The sequence below is a fragment of the Ochotona curzoniae genome, unplaced genomic scaffold (genome assembly GCF_017591425.1).
Source record: "Ochotona curzoniae isolate NIBS_2020 unplaced genomic scaffold, NIBS_Ocur_1.0 contig_3819, whole genome shotgun sequence".
NCBI classification, from domain to species: Eukaryota; Metazoa; Chordata; class Mammalia; order Lagomorpha; family Ochotonidae; genus Ochotona; species Ochotona curzoniae.
Window position 1 is genome coordinate 29,209,851 of NW_024466004.1, and position 23,839 is coordinate 29,233,689.

The following is a 23,839-nucleotide window of genomic DNA, read 5'->3' on the forward strand; positions in this document are numbered from 1 at the left end:
TTGTATCCCAGACTGGGAGACTCCCAGATCCTCACCAAGGACTATCAGTATGGGCACCAAGGACTATATCCCAACTGTCAAGGAGACCACAGAGAATTGGAATGCCCTTGTAGGCCAAGAACTCTGAGGTCATCCACTCCCTTTCAGATCTACCACATGGGATGGAAGATGCCCAGATCCTTCCTCACAGGATCTAATGTCATCAGAACAACAACCAGGAATCCTGAGTGGATCTCAGAAACGGAAGAACAGTAAACTCCCTTCAGGACTTGGGATAGGCGCTTTCTCTGGTCCTTACTTAGTTCCAACTTTGGATCTCCACCCTCTCTTGCAATGACCATCAGGATCGCTCTGGAGACCCCCGCTCCTCGAAAAAAAAAATAGACTGAGACCAATAAGGAAAGCTTACAAGCAAGCAGGAAACGGTTAGCCTGGACTCATATACCTTACTAGGTAGGACACAAAGATTAGTTACTCCTCACTAAGGTATTGAAGATTTCTCTGCACACCCCTCCTAAAACTGCTCTGCACCTCAACTGTTGACATATGCCTTGTTGGAGTTATAAGCCAGTTTAGACTATCCTAAAATCTGCCAAGTTCAGCAAAATTATGCTTCAACACTATAAACTGCTAAATACTAAAATTAAAATAGACACGAGAGAGCTGAATAGTACCCTATAGGCATTTTAAGGTGTATAGAAGCCGGTTGTGCATAAACTAAAATTGAAATGTCAGTGAAGTAGTCACAGGATATGGTTAAGAACTTGCATTTTCTAACATATTGATCACTCAATACCATGTCAATTAACTCCATAATGTTGTAATTGTTGTTGATGTTATGTTGTGGCTTTTCATTGGATGGGATAATATTCTGCCAGCTCTACTTTCAGACCAGAGATGGTCTGAAACTGTTGAATTTATCTGGACAATAAGATGCTGGACTCTGTGCATGGTACATGCTTATGATGAAAAAATCTTGACTGGATTTGAACTGTAATACTGCAACAAGGTAGAGGAATCCACCATGGGGGGGGAGAGGGCTTGGGGGAATCCCAGAGCCTATGAAACTGTCACATATAAAATGAAAAAAAAAGGGCCCGGCGCGGTGGCGCAAGTGGTTAAGTCCTCGCCTTGCACGCCCGGGATCCCATATGGGCGCCGGTTCTAATCCCGGCAGCCCCGCTTCCCTTCCAGCTCCCTGCTTGTGGCCTGGGAAAGCAGTCGAGGACGGCCCAAGGCTTTGGGAACCTGCACCCGCGTGGGAGACCCGGAAGAGGCTCCTGGCTTCGGATCGGCATAGTATCGGCCCGTTGCGCTCACTTGGGGAGTGAATCATCGGATGGAAGATCTTCCTCTCTGTCTCTCCTCTCTGTATATCCGCCTTTCCAATGAAAAAATAATAAAAATAAATCTTTAAAAAAAAAAAAAAAAAAAAGCTCCATTCAACTCAGTTCCTAGATTAGGGAAATGCAGCTGGCAGCAATATGGCAACTGGGAACTGGGAGGTGAAAGAAGCAGGATTTGAACTTCGGTGTCTGATGTGAAAGCCCTGGTTCCCCACTGACCCCAGGATCACACCTGTGTATGATGGGGTATCTTGTATCTGGGTTAGAAGACATGCATTGAGCTGCTGGAGGTATATCTTATCTTCTACATAAATTAAGATATAGAATATAGAAACCTTTACTCAGTTTCAAGGCAGCCTTTTTTAGTCAATTTAAAATAAAAATAATGCATTGGTAGGTTATACATATGAAATTGTCACTTCTATGTCGGAAGCACCAAGTTTCAATATTTCACAAGAAGCGTAACCCAACAGATCACTTTCCTCTGGGTGAATATGTTTTGTTTACGATAGAAGCCTTGGAGAAGCAGTAGTTTGTATGAGTAGCTTCCATCTTAACATTGTGGTTACATTTTTTAAGCGTATTAAAAGAGCAAACCAGGGGAAGAACTTGGGTTATTTTTTGAAATATTAAAACATTTAATATTCTTGACTCTTTCAGAAGCCTCATTTTTGTTCCAATACAAAGTATTGGAGTCTTCATGATTCACAGAGAAGGAGCCTGGGGAAAGCGTTAGTCCTGGTGGTTAAGCTGCTCACCTCCTGGGCCCAGTGCCCAGCTCCAGCCCCCGGCTCCAGCTTCCTGCACTTCCAGTGCTGGGAGGCAGTGGTGCTCTCTGCAGTGACTTTGCTGCTGATGGCAGACCCATCGTGCAGGGTTGGACTTGGTCCCCGGCTCTCAGCCTGCACCTGAGCCGGACGCCGTGGTGGGCTTTCAGACAGTAAGGCAGGGGAAAGGTTTCCCTTCATCTACCTGTCCCTGACTCTCAAAGAAACAAATGCAGAACCAAAAAGGAAATTGATTCTGACACATGTTACAGCATGGATGTGCCTTGGAATCGTTACAGTCAATGATGGTGAAGTGAAACAAGCCAGGCACAAAGGGCAGACACTGTGTTTCTGCTTATATGGGTGTGGATATGCCCAGCAGTTACGATTGTGGAAGCAGGGCCCTGCACAGTAGCCTAGCAGCTGAAGTTTTCGCCTTGCATGCGCTGGGATCATCCTGGCAGCCCCACTTCCCATGCATCTCCCTGCTTGTGGCCTGGGAAAGCAGTCGAGGATGGCCTGAGGCGTTAGGACCCTGTGCCCACGTGGGAGACCCAGAGGAGCTTCTGGGCTCCTGGTTTCAGATCATTGTAGCTCCAGCCATTGTGCTTACTTGGGGAGTGAATCATTGAATGCAGAATCTTTCTCTCTGTCTTTCATCCTCTCTATATATCTACTTTTGTATTAGAAATAAAATAAATCTTTAAAAAAATAAAAGAGTGTGGAAGCAGAGAGTGGTGTGCTGCTGGCTGGGGCTGTGGGAGTCGGGAAGAGTTGCTCAATCATACTGCATTTTAGCTTTGCAAGGTGAAAAAGTTCCCAGGAGTGGTTGCCCAACAGTGTGAGCGTGTTTAGTATTCCTGAGCAGCACTCTTAAATATGGCATAAGTTTTATGCATTATATATTTAACCACAATTAAAACAGTGACATGACTTAACTGGTCTGTGTAATATAAATTGGTCATTAGCTGGATGAGACACAATCATATTTCTCCATAACATATTTTTATGATGTATAAATATACACTATATAATTAATCCTTATCCCATTTTCCATAACCTTTGGAAGCACTTTCACCCACTTTTAAGTTTTTAAAAAAGGATTTATTTATCTGCTTGAAAGACAGTCTTACGAAGGGATAAGGAGACACACACACACACACACACACACACACACACATGCACAGCTTCTATCTGCTGGTTTACTCCTAACTTCATCCAGGTCTGCTACATAGGTGGCAGGGGCCTACCCACCCGTGCCGTCTTCTGCTATTTTTGCAGGGTGGTTGGCAGGGAGCTGGAGTAGAAGTGGGGCAGTTGGGACTGGAATCTGCATTTGTATGGGAGCTGGTGTTGCAGGTGGTGGCTTAGCCTGATAAGCAGTGATGCTGGCTCCCACTTTAAGCTGCTTGAACTCACCAACTTGCTTCATCCCAGGACCTTTTCCCAAGCTGGTCTCCTGCTTGGAATGCTGTGTGTGTGTGTGTGTATAATTCTAGTTACTTGCTTTTACCCTTTATATTGTCATAGTGCCTGGTACTTCTTTCAGTTTCCATGTCCCTTTCAATCGGTATCCCTGATTGCTGTTGTCTTTGTAAACATGGTGACCCTCTTGTGTTGCTCAACTCTCTTCCTGGGACTAAGCTCAGCTTAACAGGTAGGAGAGTGTTTAGTAAATGAATGTTCAAAAGCTAAATTACAATCATTTGTGCTTAAATAGTACTTAACCTTTTATAAACTCTCTCTATCCGTTTGAACACAAGCATACTGATCAAGTACTTATTATTGATAAAATGTTTGAGGGACACAACAGAAAAAAATGAGGCTATTTTCAAAAAGAAGTCATTCACAGACCAGCAGGGGGCAGTCTAATCAAAGAAATGTCATGCGTCGCAGACCTGCTCAGCCTCCATCTCCGGTTTTTGTCTTTCCTTGTTTTCTGCCCAGCATTAAAGGCTGTACATTCATCTTTTGTTCATGAGTAGAGCTGCGTCCTCAGCGTCTTCACTTCTTAGTATGCTGGTTTCCGTTATGTAGTTCCTCTAGATGAATATATGTACATACATGTTTGCCTATATCTGTGTTTTGTATTTTGCATGAAGTTCCTTATGTCCCAACGAGACTGTTAAATATATCTTGACAATAGGGTGCTGGACCTCTTACCATTGTCCACACCTACAATGTCAGGATATACTTAAATAGCGGAATGGTAGACTTGTGACTGTTGTTAAAGGATTATACTATTGTGATAATATAGGGGAAATCAGTGGCGGGGGTGGAAGGAGGAAAGGGAAATCCTTGAGCCTATGGAACTGTATCACGGAAAAAAAGAGGGCCAGTAACTGCTTACTGGGAAACCATTTTATCAGTGAACAATGCCAGTGGAGGTAATGCATTTATTATTTCCGTTATTGATCATCCTACGCTGTATTTGATTGAGGCAGTCCCCTGAGGTTGGAAGGGTTTGAAATTTGATTCTGGGTGTAGAAGAGGTGTAGGGTGATGGCAGGGTTAGCGCCAGCGGACAGTGTGTTGGAAGTGCGGGACCTTCGAGAGCGTTGGTCTGACCGTGCAGATGCTCAGGCTGCCGGCTTGGAGTCATCCTCTCCACTCGCCAGGAAAGAGCCCCTTCAGGTCACACATCCGTGATGGAGCCCTTGGGATTCTGCAGTCGTAAAAGGTTTGTTTGTACAATAAGAATGGATGAGTCATATTCTATGTTGTTTACCTTCTAGTTTAGCAAAGTGCACTTGACTTTCAAGTATAACTTTCACCCTTAGTATTTTTTTTTCAAAGAAAAATACTTATTTATTTGAAAGATCTTCCATCTGCTGGTTCAGTTCCCAAATGGCTGCACCAGCCAGCGGTATGCCAATTTGAAGCCAGGAGCCAGGAGTTTCTTCTGGGTTTCTCGCACATGTCCCATCCTCTACAGCTTTCTCAGGCCATAAGCAGGCAGGTGGAGGATAAGCTGGTCGAGCCATCACGCTGCCCCTGAAGCGTGTTTTAGAGGCTGTCGGATTCTAGGTATACTATACGTTAGGTGGGAAAATGTGTTTTTGATTTGATAGTAACTTATAAATATGCCCTGGGAAGGTAACTTGCTGTAAAAGTAAGATGCTGCGAGTGTTTTCATTGCTTTGCAGTACTTCTTTAAGTGTTTCATCTCTGCTGATATTGATGGCCACCCAGATAGTTACTTTTTAAAAAAAATTATGGTAGAACACTTGCGTGGCAAAAAAAAAAATACGATTTTTAAAACTTGTGGTAGAAAATAGTAAACTTTACTATCTTAACCATTTTTAAGGGTCTAGTTCAATGGCATCAAATATATTCATATTGTAGTGCAACCATCGCAACCATTTGCCTCTGGAGCTCTGCATCTTGCAAAACTGAAGCAAGAGTTGTTAAATAATAATTCCTGATTTGACCATCCCCAAACTCCTGGAAAGCACTTTTCTTCTTTCTGATTCTGTGCTTTTGACTGCAGTAAATACCTTGTGTCAGAGAATCAGATTTTATTTGTTTTTGCGATTGGTACATTTTATTTAGCATAATATCCACAAATTTCAACCATGTTGATTGGCATATGTGAGGATTTTCTTCCTTTTTTTTTTAAGCCGAATAATATTTCATTGTGTCAACATGCCACATTTCGTTAGGCATTTTTGTGCATTTGTGATTTAAAATCCATATCCCAGGTCAGTAGGAGAAAATTCATACTCCAGGTCACTAGAAGGCTAACCCTGGTGTGTGGGAGCCAGGTTCTCTGGAGCCAGAGGGCCATGGCTGCAGGAACCTTCCCCTGTGTATTGCACTGTGGCTATCCACGGCCAGAGAGTGTCCGGGATCTGCTTTGGCGCTCATGTTTCTCTGTGAGCCTGAGTAGCTGAGAGCTTCCTGTTCACGCTGTAGTGTGGCCTCGGGCCCACTTTCTTCTGTGTCAGGTGAGGAGTACAGCAGCAAGACTACCTACAGAGGCTCCCAGTGGCTCTGCACCATTCTTGCAGCGTGGAACCTACCTCCTGGGGAACTTGTAAGGCAGCTGCAGGCCAGCTGCTGCCCACACCACCACCAGTCTCTCTGCTCTGGACCTAGGTATTTGAATTTTAAGTAAGCATGCTAGGAAATCCTGTTGGCTCTTTGCACCATGTTTTTGAGAAGTACTGAGAGCTATTCAGAGCTTGATGTCATTCATGTATATTATTCTGTGCAGGTGCAATGGTGGCTAGAGCACGAGATTTGGGACTTTCTCCAGGCGGTCTGGGTTTGTTTGACTGCCCAGTGATTACACACACAGATGTTTCCCTCTCCTGGTGACCAGCTCAGTGGAGCCCCTGGCCCTTTAGTCTTGCTAAATCAGTGTGAGACAATCCATTGTTATAATAGCTTCTCTAGTGCTTTGGATGCACAGCCAGCTTGGGAGCCAGAGAGCCTGATGTATATATTTTTTCTTTTTATCCAACTAAGACTGAAAAAAAATTAACTTGAAAGACAGTTATAAAGGCAGTAAGACAGGCATATGGAAATCTGTTGGTTCATTCCCCCAGAATGGCTGCAATGGCCAGGACTGGGTCATTCTCTATCTGGGTCTCCCATGTGGGTGGCAGGGGACCTAGTGAGCTATCATCCACTGCTTTTCCAGGTCTAATAGCAGAGAGGTGGATTGGAAGCCGAGTGGCCATCTCATGGGATGCCCATGTGTGCAGGTGGTGGTTTAAATTCCCGTGCCACAATGCCAGCCCTGATAATCTTGTATTCTCTTCTACTTATCATTGATGGCAGTTTCTCATCCTTTATCTGACTTTAAACCATGACTGCAAGTGGGGAAGAGGAAATAAAAAGGCAAAAGTTCAACAGGCTTGAGATTCAAAATAATGTTTTAGGAGCCATATATATTGAATTGTGGATGTCAACTTACTGTGTAATTCGGAAGCCATATGCACTAACGATTTCTTCATGTATAACACTGAACATCTATTCTCTTTTTTGAGCCATCGGTTATTACATTAGGCCAAGTTTCTTGATGGCTTGCTGCTTTTTATAAACCTTTGGGATAACTCTTTGTCTTTTCCTGTCTTTGTCATCCAGCTGTTGCCTCAGCCAGCTTGGTTCTGCTGTCAGGTTTCTCTGGAGATGTTCCTGTTTGCCAAAGATCAAGGCTTTGTTTGGACAGTCCTGTCCCTATTGCCCTCTACAAATAACATCTGGTGGCTCCCCAGCTTGTGACGACAATAGACAAGTGTGGAGTACACTGCAGCAGGTCAGGAAATAGAGGCTCCTCTCTGGAATGTGGAGACGACTTCCAAAATATTTTTGCTGTCCTCTGTTTAGAAGAGGACACTCCTTCAGGGGAAAGGACCTTGAGTTCTTGCTTCCACATGCAGTGGGAAAAAGGGAGAGAGGTATTGGTTCTGGAATGCTGGTTTCTTAGGACACCACCTGGCAGACCACAGAACTTTGTTTTCCATTCTTCCAGGAAATCTCAGAGAACACTCCCCCACAGCACTTGGGTTTTACCTTTTTACCTTTACCTTTTTAAATTGTGTTAAGATGTATACAATATAAAAATTGCCAGTTTAACCATTAAAAAATTTTGGTGCAACAAGTACACATTGATGTGGTACCATCCCCACCACCCATGTCAGACATTGCCTTATATTCCTAAACTGTGACAAGTATAGTTTTAAGAACAATTCTCCCTTATTTGCTTGTCCATAGGTCCCTTGAAAACGGGGGTTTTATTTTGTTAATTCTCAAGTTTATGGTGTCTGACCCGACATGCCTCCTGCTTGGCAGATGGAAGGATGAGTGAATGGGCAGTTTCTCCTGGGCTGGTGCTACTGATGACCACAATCTGTGATGCTTTTCGGCCTATTGCTCCACTCAATGTGATATAATGACAGTACATCTTGAGGATCTGTGTGGTTACTTATTGGATGAACTCAAGTCCACAAAAAACAAGATTTTGAATTAGTGCCTGGGAATTTGGCTTTCACATTTAAAAATTTTTGAGCTGAGAAATGAAAACCCTAGTCTCTTACTGAATTTGAGCTGTACTCACAGCTTTTGTGCCCTGGATCTCGTGAACTGATTGAGCCATTTGATTTACCATGGCCAGTTCTTTGACAGTGTGTATTTTAATTGCTGGACTCAATACACATTTTCATGAGAAGTTTTTGTGTTCTTTCCTTTCTGGATTCTGTGCCAGGCATGGTCCTCCTTTCAATGCTTCTTCCTGCTCTTCTCTGCAGGTGCATCTGCACAGCATTTGTCAGCCTCTAGCACGTCATGACCCTCTCCGTGAAAAGGAGGACCTGAAGCAGTAATCATCTCAGAGCATGTCCGTGCTGGAGAGGACCTTAAGGGGCCCCAGAGCCAGCTCCTGCCTTTAAGGGGTGAAGGGCCTCTGTAGGCTCATATAGTGTCACCTAGCAGAGTTAGAGGTCCCATCAGTTAGAGTTCCTGGCATCACCAGCTCTATGAAATGTAACTAGTGACAATGTGTAGCTACCGTTTTCAAATGATCACTATTTCATTGAATTTACATGTGCGTTGGTGGGGAAGATGCCCACCTCTGCTGTATGACTTGGGGGGGGGGTCATATGGACCGCCTCCTCACGATAGATTGTTCCTAAGCTATCTCAGACTCTGACCACACAGCCCTGTCTGAAGATGGAGAATGTGAGTTTAGGAGACTCATGTTACAAGAGCCAGGTAGGTGTCTTGTAACCGTTGACCATTAATGTTTATTACTATGCTGTTAGGAATTAGCCTGGTGACACCTAGCAGACTGAATAATTTTGGTCAATGGAGGCACAAGAAGATTAACTGTTAGAAAAAAAATTTTATTTGGAAGTAGATTTATGATAAATTGTAACTATAGAACAGAGAGGGTGTTCCTTTTCTACCTTGTATCCAATGGCTGCATTTTACTCATTTAAAAAAAGATTTATTTATTTATTTTTTTGTTGCAAAGTCAGATATACAGAAAGGAGGAGAGACAGAGAGGAAGATCTTTCGTCCAATGATTCATTCCCCAAGTGGCCGCAACAGCCAGTGTCGCGCTGATCCGAGGCCAGGATCCAGGAACCTCCTCCAAGTCTTCCACATGGGTGCAGGGTCCCAAAGCTTTGGGCCATCCTCGACTGCTTTCCCAGGCCACAAGCAGGGAGCTGGCTGGGAAGCGGGCTTGCCAGTATTAGAACCAGCAACCATATGTGATCCCGCTGTGTTCAAGATGAAGACTTTAACCGCTAGGCCCGTATTTTACCCATTTTTATGGTACAACTTTAAATGCCAGAACTTGACATTGGTGTGATGTGTGAGTATATTCCTATGTGATTCTTAATTTCTGATGGCATGAATGGAGTTTTGGAAACAAGCCTACAACCAGTCATGACAACACTGGATGTTAAGAGGGAGCATGGAAATAAGTACTAGGTTCTTGGTCAGGATGAAAAGAGAAGAAAAGAGCAAGAAATGGAAATATTCTGGCCTAAGACTTACTTTCCCATTTAGTCTGAAACTGTCGCTTTGCTGCTGTTTTTCCCCTTGTCTGTAATAGATATCTAGGGGAGGTAGTTAGGTTGCATATCATTAACAATCTTTAATTTTTTCCATCATTAGTAGGAAGAGAGCTGGTTACCTTAGGGGATGGGTGAAAGATTGGGGCATTAGCCCCAGTAATTCTGATTCAGTAGCTTGGGGTAGGAAAAAAGCATCTATATTTATTAACTCTCCCTAACACAGATCCTTCTGCTTGGCTTGGGTTGAAACCCCAGAGAAATAGATTCCAACTATACAACAGAAGTTTAGGCTCTAAACATCACAGGGCAGGACCTGTAAATGTTAAACTTTTTCCATCATTTTGTACAGCCTGTTGACTATTATTCCTCAAAGTAGATCAGTATTCATCTATCGACATTTTTGTAACATATTTCCATTATGATTTCTTGTTTGTTTTTAAGGTCTTTTCTAATTTTATGCTAAAGATAAAAAATGAAAAATGGGATGTTATGTGATTAAAGTTCTGTAGGTAAAGAGGTATAAGCATTGCAAGATTAATAAATAAGTGAATAAATCTAAAAATATGGAACTTTGCTGTCATATGCTAGGGAAAGAAATATCAACCAGTAAACATCCAAGGATGCAGTGACACTGGACCTGCTTTTAAGGAGTTTATGGCAAGGTGGCTTCATGCCATAAAAAGGCAAAGGCATTGGACTGGGCATCCTGACACCTGGGTCCTGCTATCATTGCGGGACTGCGGCCAGTCATTTCAGCACTGTATAATAAGGGCCTTGAATCAGAGAGCATTTATTGTTCTTCACAGCCATAAAAATCTGTGCAGTAAGATGGGGCCAGAGGGGACTGTAGGATGGGACTCTATGGGGAGTGCAGGTAGCGTGAGGTTGTGGAGTTGGGAGCTGGAGTAGAGGTCTTATAGGTAGCATGGGTCAAAGAGAAAGCTGGAAGAGTTTGTGGACTAAACCGTGGAAGGGATAGGAAATCAACCTGAAGCTTCACATTTCATTTTGTCAACAGTAGACAGCTCTAAATATTTTTATTTCAGATATTTTGGGTGATAACCAGTGTTATGAATTACATGTAAGACTTCTGAGGTCAGAGAAAGGAGAGAATCTTAACTTATGAAAGATATGGCAGAATATAGATTAGAAGAGCAAAAAGAATCTAAATACAGTATTTTAAATGTTTGTTCCTTTCAATAAGTGAAAAAAACTACACTTGTTAAAACAAAGGAGCCTGTGAATTTGTTTTCTCGAAGCCTAGCTATATCCTGAACAGTTTTATTTATAATTTTGAATTGCCATTTGTATTTTGCTACTGATCTGTCATCAACCATTTTAACGTTCACTCATTTCTAGCAGTATTTGGAAAGGAATCAGATATACTCCTCAAGTGGCTGCAAGGGCTGTCCTTAGCTGGGTCAGATCAGATCCAGGAACCTGGAACTATATCTGGGTCTCTGATACAGGTGCAGGGGCCCGAGGACTTGAGCTATCTCCTGTTCTTTCTCAAGTACATTATCAGAGAGGTGGATCTGAATTGAAGGAGTATAGCTTGGATCAGCACTCACAGAAAATTCTGGCATCACATGTGGCCTCTTAATGTGGTTCCATATGATATGCAGCGGGGACAGCAGTAATACAATTTCATTCATGCTATGCTGTTCATGTTCTTATTTAACATTTTCATGTTAAGTCAATTTTGTGCTCTGTTTAGATCTCTAACTATAACTGATTCTGTGAGAAGATACACTCTGAGTCAGAATTTGGATACCTAAGGTATTCCTAACATTAACTACCCAGTTGTTTGTGTGTAACTGTGAGACTGAATACTTACTGCTTGACCTGTGTAGTTAAAAAAAGTATATTATTTTTATTTTTTTTGCCATTGGGTCCTGTTCCTTTTTAAAAAAAAATATTTTCTTTATTATTTGTATTGGAAAGGCAGATGTACAGTCAAAAGGAGAGACAGAAAAATCATCATTGCCCAAATGGCCACGATGACTGGAGCTGAGCTATTGTAAAGTCAGGAGCCAGGAGCTTCTTCCAGATCTTCAACGTGGGTGTAGGAGCTCAACACCTTGAGTCATCCTCTGCTGCTTTCCCAGTGCATAGATAGGGAACTGGATCAGAAGTGGAGCAGCCAGAATACAAACTGGCACCCATATTGGGTGCTAGCGCTGCAGGGAGATTATTAGCTGGCTATGCCACCATGTTGGCCCAGGTCTTGTTGTTTAGGTCCAGTTCTTCCTTGATCCATGGATGAAATGCAGAACAAATACCAGCATGTTTCTAATTATTTTTTGCTGTTAAAAGATCTTGTCATTTTTGGTTACACCCCTCCTCTCTCAACAGCTACATTCTTTAGTTAATATGTTATTTCCTTGAAATAAGTGCTTTCTTTGCCCACACTGGGACTTTGAGCTGTCTACCAGGCTGCCTTTGAGTCCTCTGGATTGAAATGAGTGGAGGGAAGGAAGTGAGAGGTAAAGAAAAATCATACTTGATGTGGAAGGAAGAGTCACATGAATTTGCCAAGGTTGTCCTGCAGAAATGGCCATTTAGTATGATTAGTGTAATTCTGTTGCCACCTGCTCTCCAAACTTTCTGGGCTCAGCGGGTATTGAAGACTTACACTGTTGCGTCTTAGTACTCATCCATTCAGCCTTCACTTTGGCTGGGAGGGCTTTGGATGTTTTGCAGTCTGCCTCTTCCTACTGGCAGCTCCTGGCTCGCCTCTGCTTCTCTCCCTGAGGTTGCCTCCCTCTTCCTGCAGCTCTTGCAGACAGGCTCTTGTACAGAGTATCTGCTGAGGGGGATGTGTTCCTGCTTACTTAGCCCGTTACCACTCAGGGAGCACAGACTACTGCTGCAAAAGCTCGCTCTTAGATCTGTCAGCACAGCAGCAGGCCAGTGTCCAGATTTTACCCGTTAGGTTTTTCTTGTGTGTCCAGACGGAGAAGGAGAGAGAGATTTTTCATTCACTGATTCATTCACTAGATGGCTGCATCAGCTGGTGCTGGGTTGGTCCAAAATAAGGAGATTTTTTGGGTCTCCAGCTGGGGTGCAAGAACCCAAGGATCTGGCCATCTTTTGCTGCTTTCCTAGGTGCATTAACATGGAGCTGGATTGGAGGTGGACTTAAACCAGTGTCCACTACTGTAGGCAGTGGCTTAATCTACTATGTCACAGCGCTAGCCCTGGATTAAAAAAAATCTTCAAATAAATGATAAATCTACTTATAGAAGACTAGATTAATGGAATGATCATAAGTGAACATAAGCAGAAATGACTCATCTAGCACCTGTGTTCTGTTTTTGGTAATTTTTTTTTTTTACTTCAAAAGCAAAAGCTGAAAGAAACTGCTCTGCATTTAAATATTGTTTTTAATAGTCATATATTTTGCCATATTTCTTCAAACTCATTAAGAGTAGAAACCAGGAGTTGGATGACTTCATGGTTAGAGAAAGAAAAATTTTTGACTAGGACAGATGATTTCAATAATCTAAATGCCTTCAGTTTGTGTAAAGCATTTCAAAAAGTTCATGGAAAATAAAATTAAAAGATAACTTTGCTTTGGTACAGAATTTTTGGAATCTATGCATGTTTTTTTCCCATAATAAGCATTTTTCATGAACTTCTTGAAGGTGTCAAGTTAATATTTTCTGTCATTTTGACTGATTTCCATAGCATAATCCTTATCAAGAATTATTGATTTAGGAAAAAGGGCTTAGGGAAATTAGAGACTACTGAGAATACCTCCTGGATCTTCCTTTCTGTTTCTGCTTTGATAGTTGTTTAGGAAATCTGGGCCAAGCTTACATCTAATACAAACAGTGAATACATGTGCTTTTGCAGGGAGAGCTTTCCCCAGGGATCAGTGACCATATTGGGGAAAGAAGAGCTCAGAAAATGTCTGTGCGTGATGGATTGTCCTGTAAGAGCCCATGGATTTGCTTAGAGCCTAAAGGTGTTTGCTTAGAAGAGGAGCTGGCCCAGTGTTTCACCTTCAGATCAGCCTTTCTTTCCATTTGCTGACACAGTGAATGAGCATGAGTTGTGCTTGATGAGCTGCAGCGAACATCAAAACTCATTTTGAAGCAAACTACATTCCTTTGAAATGGAAGGGCAATTGTTTAGCAAAAGAAATTTGCACTTTCCACAAAAGCTATGTTTCACCTCCTTCATTTTATTTCGACTAGGTCTAACATGCTGCAGTTTGGAAATAAAATTTATTCCTCTTTTAGACCAACAGTCAACAAATCCTGGCTTGTAGAACTAATCCAGCCTGTTAGCTATGTTTTTTTTTTTTTTTTTAAAGTTTTATTGTAGCACAGTCATGGTCATTTGTTTGCACGTTGTTTCTGGCTGCATTTGCACTGTGACAGCCTTGTTGAGTAGCTGTGATAGAGCCCACAGGGCCTGCAAAACCTACAGTGTCTTTGCAGGAATAAGCTATGCAGAGCTCTATTGCAGATTAAGGAAAGTGCTCTGCATAGGTGAAAAACACAGAGGGCTGCTGATTCTTTGAATTATTAATTTTAAATGTTTAAATATTTTCTGCCATTCTTGTTTATGTATTTTATAAAAATAGTTAAATGCATTGTGAATATTGTTCTGGCCTGGTTGCCTAATGGACAGTATGTTGGACATTGCAATGCTGAGTTTTGTTTTTTCAGTCCCTTGGATGCAGAAATATTTATTTCTTGATTTACATTTCACCACTTGTAAACACCCTGGGAAGACATGTGGTTCAGAGTACACTTTCAGTTACCAAATGATTTCTTGGAATAATTTTAAGTGACAATGAGAAAAAGCGTTTTCCTTCTTCTTTGGTTTCCCATGGTGGTTGGCCTCTTCTTTTCCTTCCTCTCAATGAAGGGGAGAGTTAAGGTTCCTTCTCAGTCATTTGATCCTCTTCAGAAAAGGGTCTTTCGGTGACTTGCTACAGACCCTATCTGAGGATGCAGGTTCACTTCATGAGCACCTGAGCAACAAGCCTGGCAACAAAATTATGTGTTCATTTTGACGTATGTTCATTCAATGCACTCTGAAGGTGTGTGGAACCAAGAACTGTGTGCCCAGGCATTCTGTCATCTCTTGCAACAAGTGGACACAGGCCAGAGAGTGATCATATGTTGTGCTAAAGGAAATGACAGCGAAGTTGAACTAAGTCTGGAGAGATGGGAGGTTGTGTAAGAAACAGTAGGCATAAAAGATAGTGCATGTACCCTCACAGCCTTGCACCCATGTGGGAGATGTGGATGCAGCACCTGCTTCCTGGCTTTGGTTTTGCCCAGAACCAACTTTGTAGCCATTTGGAAAATAAACATGTATATGCAAGATTCTCTCTCTGTCTCGCTGTAACTCTGCCTTTCAAATAAACAAAATAAGTATTAAAAATCCTCAGAATCCTTATGCTTATCAGTAAAACAGGTAAATAGGGGAGATTGTATTCTTAATTTGATTTTCAAGTAGTACAAATGAGAATCAAATTATTATACATAGTCAAATACCATATGAAAATATACCATATGAAAACAAATATACCATATGAAAACAGTTTAAGTTAAATATTTACATGCATGGAGATTATAACTTGATCTGAACAATGTAATTTCTTTGGGAGTTAAGTTTAGATAGTGCTTTTCTTAGTATATAAATTGCTGCATATTTTTGTATTTCAAAGTGAGTCATATTTTTATTTCTTTTTTAAACTTTTTTTAAAAAAAGATGTTTATTTCATTGGGAAATCAGATTTACAGAGAAAAAGAGAGATGGAGAAAGATCCTCCATCTGCTGTTTCATTCCCAAGTGACAGCACAGTTGGAGCTAAGCCAATCAGAAGCTAGGAGCCAGGAGCAGGGTCCCAGGCAGGTGCAGGGTCCATGCAGGGTCCCAAGGCTTTGGGCTGATACCCATATGGGATCCTGGTGCATGCAAAGCAAGGATTTTAGTCATTAAGCTAGCACGTTGGGCCCTAAAAACTTTATTTTAATAAGCCACTTGTTTTTCTTGTTTTTGCAAAAAAAAAAAAGTATCTGGTGAATCTGCGTGGTGTATTCATTTATGGAGTCCCTTAGAATATGCCTCAGTGAATCAGTGAGTTGGAGGATGTTGGCCCCTGATGCTTTTGTATGTTTGGTTATTTATAAACATTGGAATTGTGTTCAGTTGATTTTCTCCAGTAGTTTTTTCATAATGATATCTACAACAGATATATCCTGTGTACTGATGAAGTCCTGGGAAGAATTTCGGAATTCCATCGTCAGGAAGCCCTCCATTCAGCCATATCGCAGAAAGGGAAGAAAAACAGGGTAGGGGCAAGCCCACATCCTTAAAAACTCTGGTTTGAATACAGACTGGGCTCTCCTGGTCCTTTCCTGACACCCTGCTAGTCTGTCAGGTGTCCTCTCTTGATTAAACCTTGCTATTTTTGTTACTGCTTAAAAAATTGATGCCATTTCCTGATAGCTTATATATCTTGTCTTTGCTTCATAAATTTCTGCATTATCTAATTGAGTATAATTCTCATTTTACAAATAATAAAAATAAAGTTAGGTAGTTTTTAATGGCGGTTTCCTTTATTTTATTTTAGTCTTTTTAAAATTTTTCATTTCTTATTTGAGACTTAGAGGTATAGATAGATGAGACAGAAACAAGGGAGAGAGGGGAAGGGGTAGAGAGAGGGAGAAACAGAGAGAGAGAGAGGAGAGAAAGAGGTCTTCTATCTGCTGATTCACTCTCTAAATGTCAAGGACGGGGCCAGACTGAAGCCAGGACCCTGGGCACTTAATCCAGGCTTCCCCGATAAGTGGCAGGGCAAACACCTGTGGCATTAACCACTGCCTCCTAGTGTGCATGTTAACACAAAGCTGGACTTCCCCCCAGGCCCTGTTATATGGGATGTGGGTGTCCTAGGTTCTGGTTAACTGTCAGGCCTAAACCTACATCCAGAAACCTTCAAACTCTTGCAAGAAAATGTAGGAAATACACTACAAGACCTAGGAGTAGGTTCCGACTTTCTAAGAAGGACACCAAAAGCAATAGCAGTTGAGAACAGAATAAACAAATGGGACCTCATCAAACTAAGAAGCTTCTGTACAGCAAGGGAAACAATCAACAAAGTAAAAAAGCAACCCACAGAGTGGGAGAAGATCTTTGCACACGATATAGGCGATAGGGGGCTAATTTCCAGGATATACAAAGAACTTCAAAACAACCAAAAAACCAAAACAAACAAGCCACTCAAGAAATGGGCAAGGGAAATGGGCAAACATTTCACAAAGGAACAAGTCCAAATGGCAAACAAACATATGAAAAAATGTTCCAGCTCCCTAGCAATAAGGGAAATCCAAATTAAAACATCGATGAGGTACCACCTAACACCAGTAAGATTGGCCCACATAAACAAGAACACCAATGACGCTTGCTGGTGAGGATGCGGGGAAAAGGGAACCCTACTCCACTGCTGGTGGAGCTGCAAATTGGTACAGCCTTTATGGAAATCAGTCTGGAGAACACTCAAACAACTCGGAATCTGCATGCCATATGACCCAGCAATAGCACTCCTAGGAATATATCCAAAACACCTGTTTTACGACAAACCAACATGCATCCCTATGTTCATTGCAGCACAATCAGTAATTGCAAAAACATGGAAGCAACCGAAATGCCCATCAATAGAAGATTGGATAAGAAAGCTTTGGTTCATCTACTCCATGGAATACTACTCAGCTATTAAAAAAAACAAAATGCAGTTCTTTGTGGCTAAATGGGCACAACTGGAAACTATAATGCTAAGGGAAATGAGTGAATCCCAAAAGATTAGATACCACATGTTTGCCTTGATTTAACCTGTAATTTATTGTTTGGTTGTTTGTTATTTTTTGAACGTGTCATTGATGCTGTCTCAACCCAGATGTTTCGAAGAATGGAACTTGCATTATTTTTAACATATTGTTTACCCAATACTATGTCAATTAATTCCATAATGTTGTATATTGATACTGAGGCCTTGTTGGGGCTTTTAACCGACCGGATCTGTACTCTGTTAGACTTATCTTCAGACCATAGAAGGTCTCCCCAGGAAGCCACTGAACTTATCTGGACAATAAGACGCTGAACTTTATGCTAGGCATGTGTTTGCAAGCAATGAATCTCAACTGAACTTGAACTATGGTTATGCAGCAAGGTGGAGGAATCCACCATGGGGGGAGGGGTATGGGGAGGGGTGGGGGGAATCCCCAGCGCCTATAAAACTGTACTACATAATACAGTGTAAGCAACAATAAAAAAAAAAAAAAAAACAAAAAAACAAAAAACTGTCAGGCCAAGCACCTGTCCCTGGTTATTTTGTAATGTTAGTGAATTGAAAAGAAAAACTGAAAAAAAAAATCTCAGAGGCTAATAAAAATAAATTTGCACAAATTAAAATCAACTCTTTTATTCATTAAATAATTACAAATGTAAGGGAAATAATTTTCTAAGCTTTTTTGTTCAGGTAAGTAACAAAATAATTAATGATTCATAAATTCATGTATTGTTTTTTCCTCCTGATAGGATCAGACGTATTATCAATCATTTCATGTTTCAGAATATGGTAAGAGTTTTTAAATTTATTATTTTTATTACTTTCTACAATGATAAATCAAGAGATGTGCTATCTATTTACTGTAAAAAAAAGAAACTCAAAGAAAGTAAAATTCTGATGTTCCTTGTAGGCCTAAACATATATTTAATTTGAAAAACTTCTAAAATATTATTACATAGGAATAAGCAGGACAAAGATAATTTGTAGTCCTACATGCTAGCCTTCTTCTTATGTAGTTTTTGTGTTTTTCTACCTTATTTAAAATATTATATTTAAAAGTCTTGCACCTATGATTTTCTGCAATTTTTATATTTGATATTGGTGAAGAATAAACTCAGGTAGATCCTCATCTTTTTCTGTATGCCATTTATAGTACTGCAGGTGGAAACACATTAACGGAAACAAGGGGATGCTGCTTTGTGGGTGGATGGACAGGAAATAGAGATGTGAATTGAAACATAAGGTCTCTGCTTGCTAGCTGAAGAGCTGCTTTGGCATTTTTCATGAGTTTTTTCATTTGATTGTGGCATTTTGAAGTTTGTGTCCAATTCAATCAACAGAAATTTTGCAAAGTAAATTACTTTTACCTTTGTGGCTCTGGATTGTGTATCTCGTACAGTATTTTTAGAATCGGGTCGCAGAATCACACAGTATGGGGATCAGCAAAGTGTTTTCCTACAATGAGCCAGTTAGGAATATGTTGTAGACTTTGTGGGTTCTCCATGTACCTTTGTCTTGGCTACTCTACTTGGTCTTGGTAACACACAGCAGCCATAGCCTGTATGTAAGTGAATGAATGTAGCCACGATGCAATAAATTTTAATTGGTATGGATATTTGAATCCCACATGACTTTCATGTGTCCTGAGGTAGTCTTCCTTAATTTTTCTCAACCAATTAAAAATTGTAAAAACCGTTGTTAGACAAGATTGGCCATAGTTTGCTGTTTCATTCTGAAACAATGCTATTTAGTCCATGGATTGAGGGGTAGTTGCCTCATGGAACTTTCTCCTGTCTCCTGCCCTAGTGCCGGGGAGAGGTTGGCATATTAAGAGCATTTAGCTTTGTTTGGATCTGGGGAGCTGTTCTTTAGTTCTGACTCATTGGCCTTCATAGTACTTGTTACCTGAAAGATGTGCCTTGTGTGAGACTGATCTGTTTCTTTGGGCAGTGAAGTTGAGAGAAAGAAAATCTGTATAGGCTAGAAAACCATGAAAGCTTTTTGTTCTGGTGCAATAACTTGTCAAAGAATATTAATATTTACATGTTATTTTATATTTAGTCATCTAAAATGGACCAAAATGGGTATATCTAATTTGGAGGAAACTTCAAGACTTTTTATCTGTATCAACATGTATTTGAATTGTAATGTATTGAAATTCACATAGTAACAGTCCTTAACTCCCACACAGCTAATTCTTTTTAAAATTTATTCAGGTGTGTATGACAGTAAAATAATCTTTAAAAGCTTTACTCTTGTTTTGTTTTTCTAGTGTTACCAAAATTTGAAGTTGTTTTGCAGACACCATTGTATTGTTCTTTGAATTCTAAGACTTTAAACGGTACCGTTACAGCTAAGTAAGTAACATTTTTAAAAGTACTTTATAACTAGAGTAATATTTAAGGTAATACTTTATACTAACATCACTTATAATATTACTTTACAAACTATTATAAAACTTTATGGTAAAAGACTCATCATGTACCCTAGGGTATTGAGACAACGCTTTCCTTAGTAAACAGCCAGTGGGGCACAGGTGCTGTGGTGCCGCAGGTTAAGCTGATGCTTGGAAAACACCGACATCCCGTACCAGAGTGCCTGAGATTGAGCCTCACCTTGGCTTGCAATTCAGTGTCCTGCACTGGGAGGCAATAAACCTGGGCACTTGCGTCTCTCTCATTTGTATGGAGATCCAGATGGAATTCTTGACTCCAACACGCCCCAACCCTAGCTGTGACTGTGGGCATCTGAGTGAGCCAGTGGCTGGAAGCACTCACTCACTCTTGCTTTCTCCCTTTGTTTCTCCCCACTCACTGCTTTCTTTCCAAATAAGTAAACTCTAATAAAATACCTTAATGCGCTAAATAGGTCTCCATAATAAACAGCCAAAAGCCAAGCATGGCATGGATTTCCATGGGTCTTTGCATCCATGTCTGCTTCCCAGCTGATCCAGTCCTAAGATAGTTCCCCAGATCCAGTGTCTAAGATGACTTAAGGAATTTATATTCTAGATTTCTGTTTCTTGAAAATTGTATCTTTATTTATTCCTCATTCAGAAAATATTGTAGTCACACAACTTACATCTTTGCAATCAGTTATTTTTCTGTTTATAATGGAAGTTGAGCTACTGGGGAGATTTTTTTAAATTGTAATTAGCAGATTAATACATAATCTGTATTGTTCCATTTTCAGGATCTGCACAGAGGTTTTAACCACCCCTTCTCACAGGTGCAGGTGGCTCTCATGGTTTAAACCCACTGGCTTGAGCAGCGTAGTGTTTTATTTTACTGAGGCAAAAGGCATCCTCAGGTTTCCAGAGTAAAGGCGTTCACAAGTGCACTAGGATCACCCTTCAAATAATTTAAGGTCTGGTTTCTTGTAGATTTTATTTTTGATGCATCAAGGGTTGCACTTTGGTTTCTGGAATTTATTTGGTCTCAAAGAGCTTGCAAAGACTGGAGCTCACCTCACTGCCATCCCATCAGTATATTCCTGTCTGGTTAGAACTGATGGCAGTGGCACATGGTGGGGCTCTGAGTCGCCTGGCAGAAGCAGTCCACAGTCCATAACGTTCTGAGGAACATTCTGTTCTCCACTGTCAAAAATATGTCACTTGAAACCAACATAATACAAAGAAAAAGCATGTCTAAGTTAGTTTTCTGCTTGTGTTCAACTAAGAGGTAGCTTTTGATATGGAATTAGGGAGTGTGTATAGACCTATAGTTTAGAAAACAGACAAATGCCTACATTTTACCTAAGGATTGTGCTTCTTTTGACTTCAGCAAAAGTTTAAGCATTCTCTTTGAAGGTTTTTTTTTTCTTTTTTCTTTTTTAGCTCTTTGGTTTTAGAAAATGTAGTAGGAGCCGGTCTACTCAAACATGTGTGTAGCTCCGCCTTATCAGTGTCTGGGTTAGGTTGTTCTGGATATCTTCTTTGGTTCTGTTTTGGTTTTCAGATATCAGAGGTTTAAAAAAATTTTTTTTTTTTGAGCGTTAGATATACAGAGAGGAAGAGAGACAGAGAGGAAGATCTTCCATCTGTTGATTCACTCCTCAATTATCCACAACGGTCGGAGCTGAGCCAGTCCAAAGCTAGGTGCCCGGAGCCTCCTCCAGGTCTCACACGCGGATGCAGGGTCCCAAGGCTCTGTGCCTCCTCCACTGCTTTCCCAGGCCACAAGTAGGGAGCTGGATGGGAAGCGGGGCTGCTGGAATTAGAACTGGCATCCATATGGGGTCCTGGCATTGTTGACCTCTTAAGGTGAGGATTTTAGCTGCTAGGTTACCGTGCCAGTCCCAGACTATCAGAGGCTTTTAATAAAAGTCAGTTGACATAGTGGTTCTTAACACTGAAATCTCATCATTGACATCCTCCACCTCTAGCCCAGTAGGCTGTTTAAAAACCACTATGTGAAACACCTGCTTTCCAGTAGAAATTATTTTATTGTGATTCTCATTGGTTGGTCCTCTTTGAGATACTAATGCTTAAGAATGATAAGGCAGTTGTGATCATGCCAGGCATTTCTTCAATGTTCCCCCAAGTTGTATTCTGATAATTTTCCTGAATGTGTGTTATCAGTTAAGATCAAATCAGAGAAGCAGAACCAATTGGAGACCTACATTAAGAAGTTTATTAAAAGGAGCCCAGTGCATTAGCCTAAGGCTGAAATTTTTGCTTGCGTGCGCTGAATCCCATATGGACACCAGTTTGTGTCCCTGCTGCTCCACTTCCCATCCAGTTCCCTGCTTGTGGCCTGATAAAGCAGTGGAGGATGGCCCAAAGTCTTGGGACCCTGCACCCGCATGGGAGACCTGGAAGAAGCTCCTTGTTCCTGGCTTCAGATTGGCTCAGCTCTGTCCGTTGTGGCCACTTGGGGATTGAACCAGCGGATGGAGGAATTTCTCTGTAAATCTGACTTTCCGATAAAGATAAATAAATCTTTTAAAAAAAAAGTTTATTGAAAGGAATTGCCCTACATGATTATGGGTGCGGTCAGGCAAATCCAGAATTCATAAGGCTGACAGCCTGGAAGGGGAGGAGTGGCTAAACTCCTCAGGCGTCAATCTTAGTCTTCCACAAAATTTCTTCCTCTGTAGGAAAGCCTCAGCTCTGTTTTTTTAAAGGTCTCTCAAGTGATTGATTCAGTTTCAGATTATGTATGTAGATGTTCCCTTGTTAGGATGAGTGAGTTATGGACTTTATTTCTATAAAATACCTTCATCTTGAGCTTAGTATTAAACTCAACAACTGGAACTTGAAGTTGCTAGACTTGATATCCCCAAAAGTTTGGTTTGTGCAGTGAGGATAGTTAGCCTCCACACTGTCATTTAAAGCCTTCCGACCTGGCTAATTCTGAGGCTCCTCCATCCACTCTCAGTGCTTCTCCCTGCTGAATCTGCTTCCCTCAGGTCTCAGTTGTTCACGGGTGGCACGGGAAGTGGGAGTGCTGATGATGTTTCGGGTGAATTCAGAGGCATCGCCACTGAGGTGGCCTACACAGACCTCTGTCCCTGGGGGTGTGTGAATAAACTCTGAATGTGTCCCTTGCATGCTATCTCTCATGAGATCCGGGCGCACCAGTATGATTTTATGGGAGTCTGCGTTTCCCTCCAGGATTGAGAGCCGCACTGAGAATAGAGTTACAGCTTTGCAGCAGCACAGCGCATTAAAGAAATCTTTTGAATTTTTAAAAATCTGTCTAGAAGAATGGCATATAAATGGTGGCATAACATTATTCTACAAACACTATGTCACAGACGAGGTGGGAATGGTTTTTACTGTCACCATGCCTGTTGACCTCTGTCTCATGAGGAAAGCAGCCTCTCCTTAGCCTTCAGAGGCAGGTATTTTTGATTCCATCTCCTCTTTCACTGGGGGTTCAGCTTCTTGCAGTTGCTTTCTGTCATTTTTTGTTTGTTTGTGACATCTTCACTCTGTTTAGTCATTTTATCATGAGAAGAGACAAGCCCTCAGTGACCTGTGGTCTCTCTCCTGCTGCTCCGTTGCTTCTCATCTCTGCTTCACAGCCCAGGTGCTATTTCCTGCTTCACGTTCTGCTTGTTCTTCAGCCTCCTGGATCAGCCTTTTGCCTCATCACACATGGAAATTGCTTTCACTGTGGGCCTAGAGACCCCTATTGTGCTCAGCCTTGATGTTTGCAGTTTAGTTTTTTTGCTGCATTTGACCTTGTTGCTGGCTCCCACTGTCTTGCTGTTTTTCTCCATTTCCTTGGGCTGTTCCTTTGAGATGCATTGTTTGTTTCTCCAGGCTTATTTATTTATTTATTTTTTATTTGAAAGGCAGCTTTCAGAGAAGAAGGGACAGAGACAGAGAGCCATCTCCCATCTGCTGGGTTGCTCCCTAAATGGATGCAACAGCTGGAA

General features: G+C 41.3%; 1 protein-coding gene across 3 annotated transcripts in view; it reads left to right on the forward strand.

Moving 5' to 3' along the window:
* CD109 (CD109 molecule) overlaps nucleotides 1–23,839 on the forward strand; it is a 135,779-nt gene that overhangs the window by 38,818 nt on the left and 73,122 nt on the right. For all 3 annotated transcript variants that reach the window (XM_040983637.1, XM_040983638.1, XM_040983639.1), the window contains 2 exons: nucleotides 18,205–18,244; nucleotides 19,728–19,812. In XM_040983637.1, coding sequence (XP_040839571.1) covers nucleotides 18,205–18,244; nucleotides 19,728–19,812 — 125 coding nt within the window. The remainder of the gene's footprint in view (nucleotides 1–18,204; nucleotides 18,245–19,727; nucleotides 19,813–23,839) is intronic.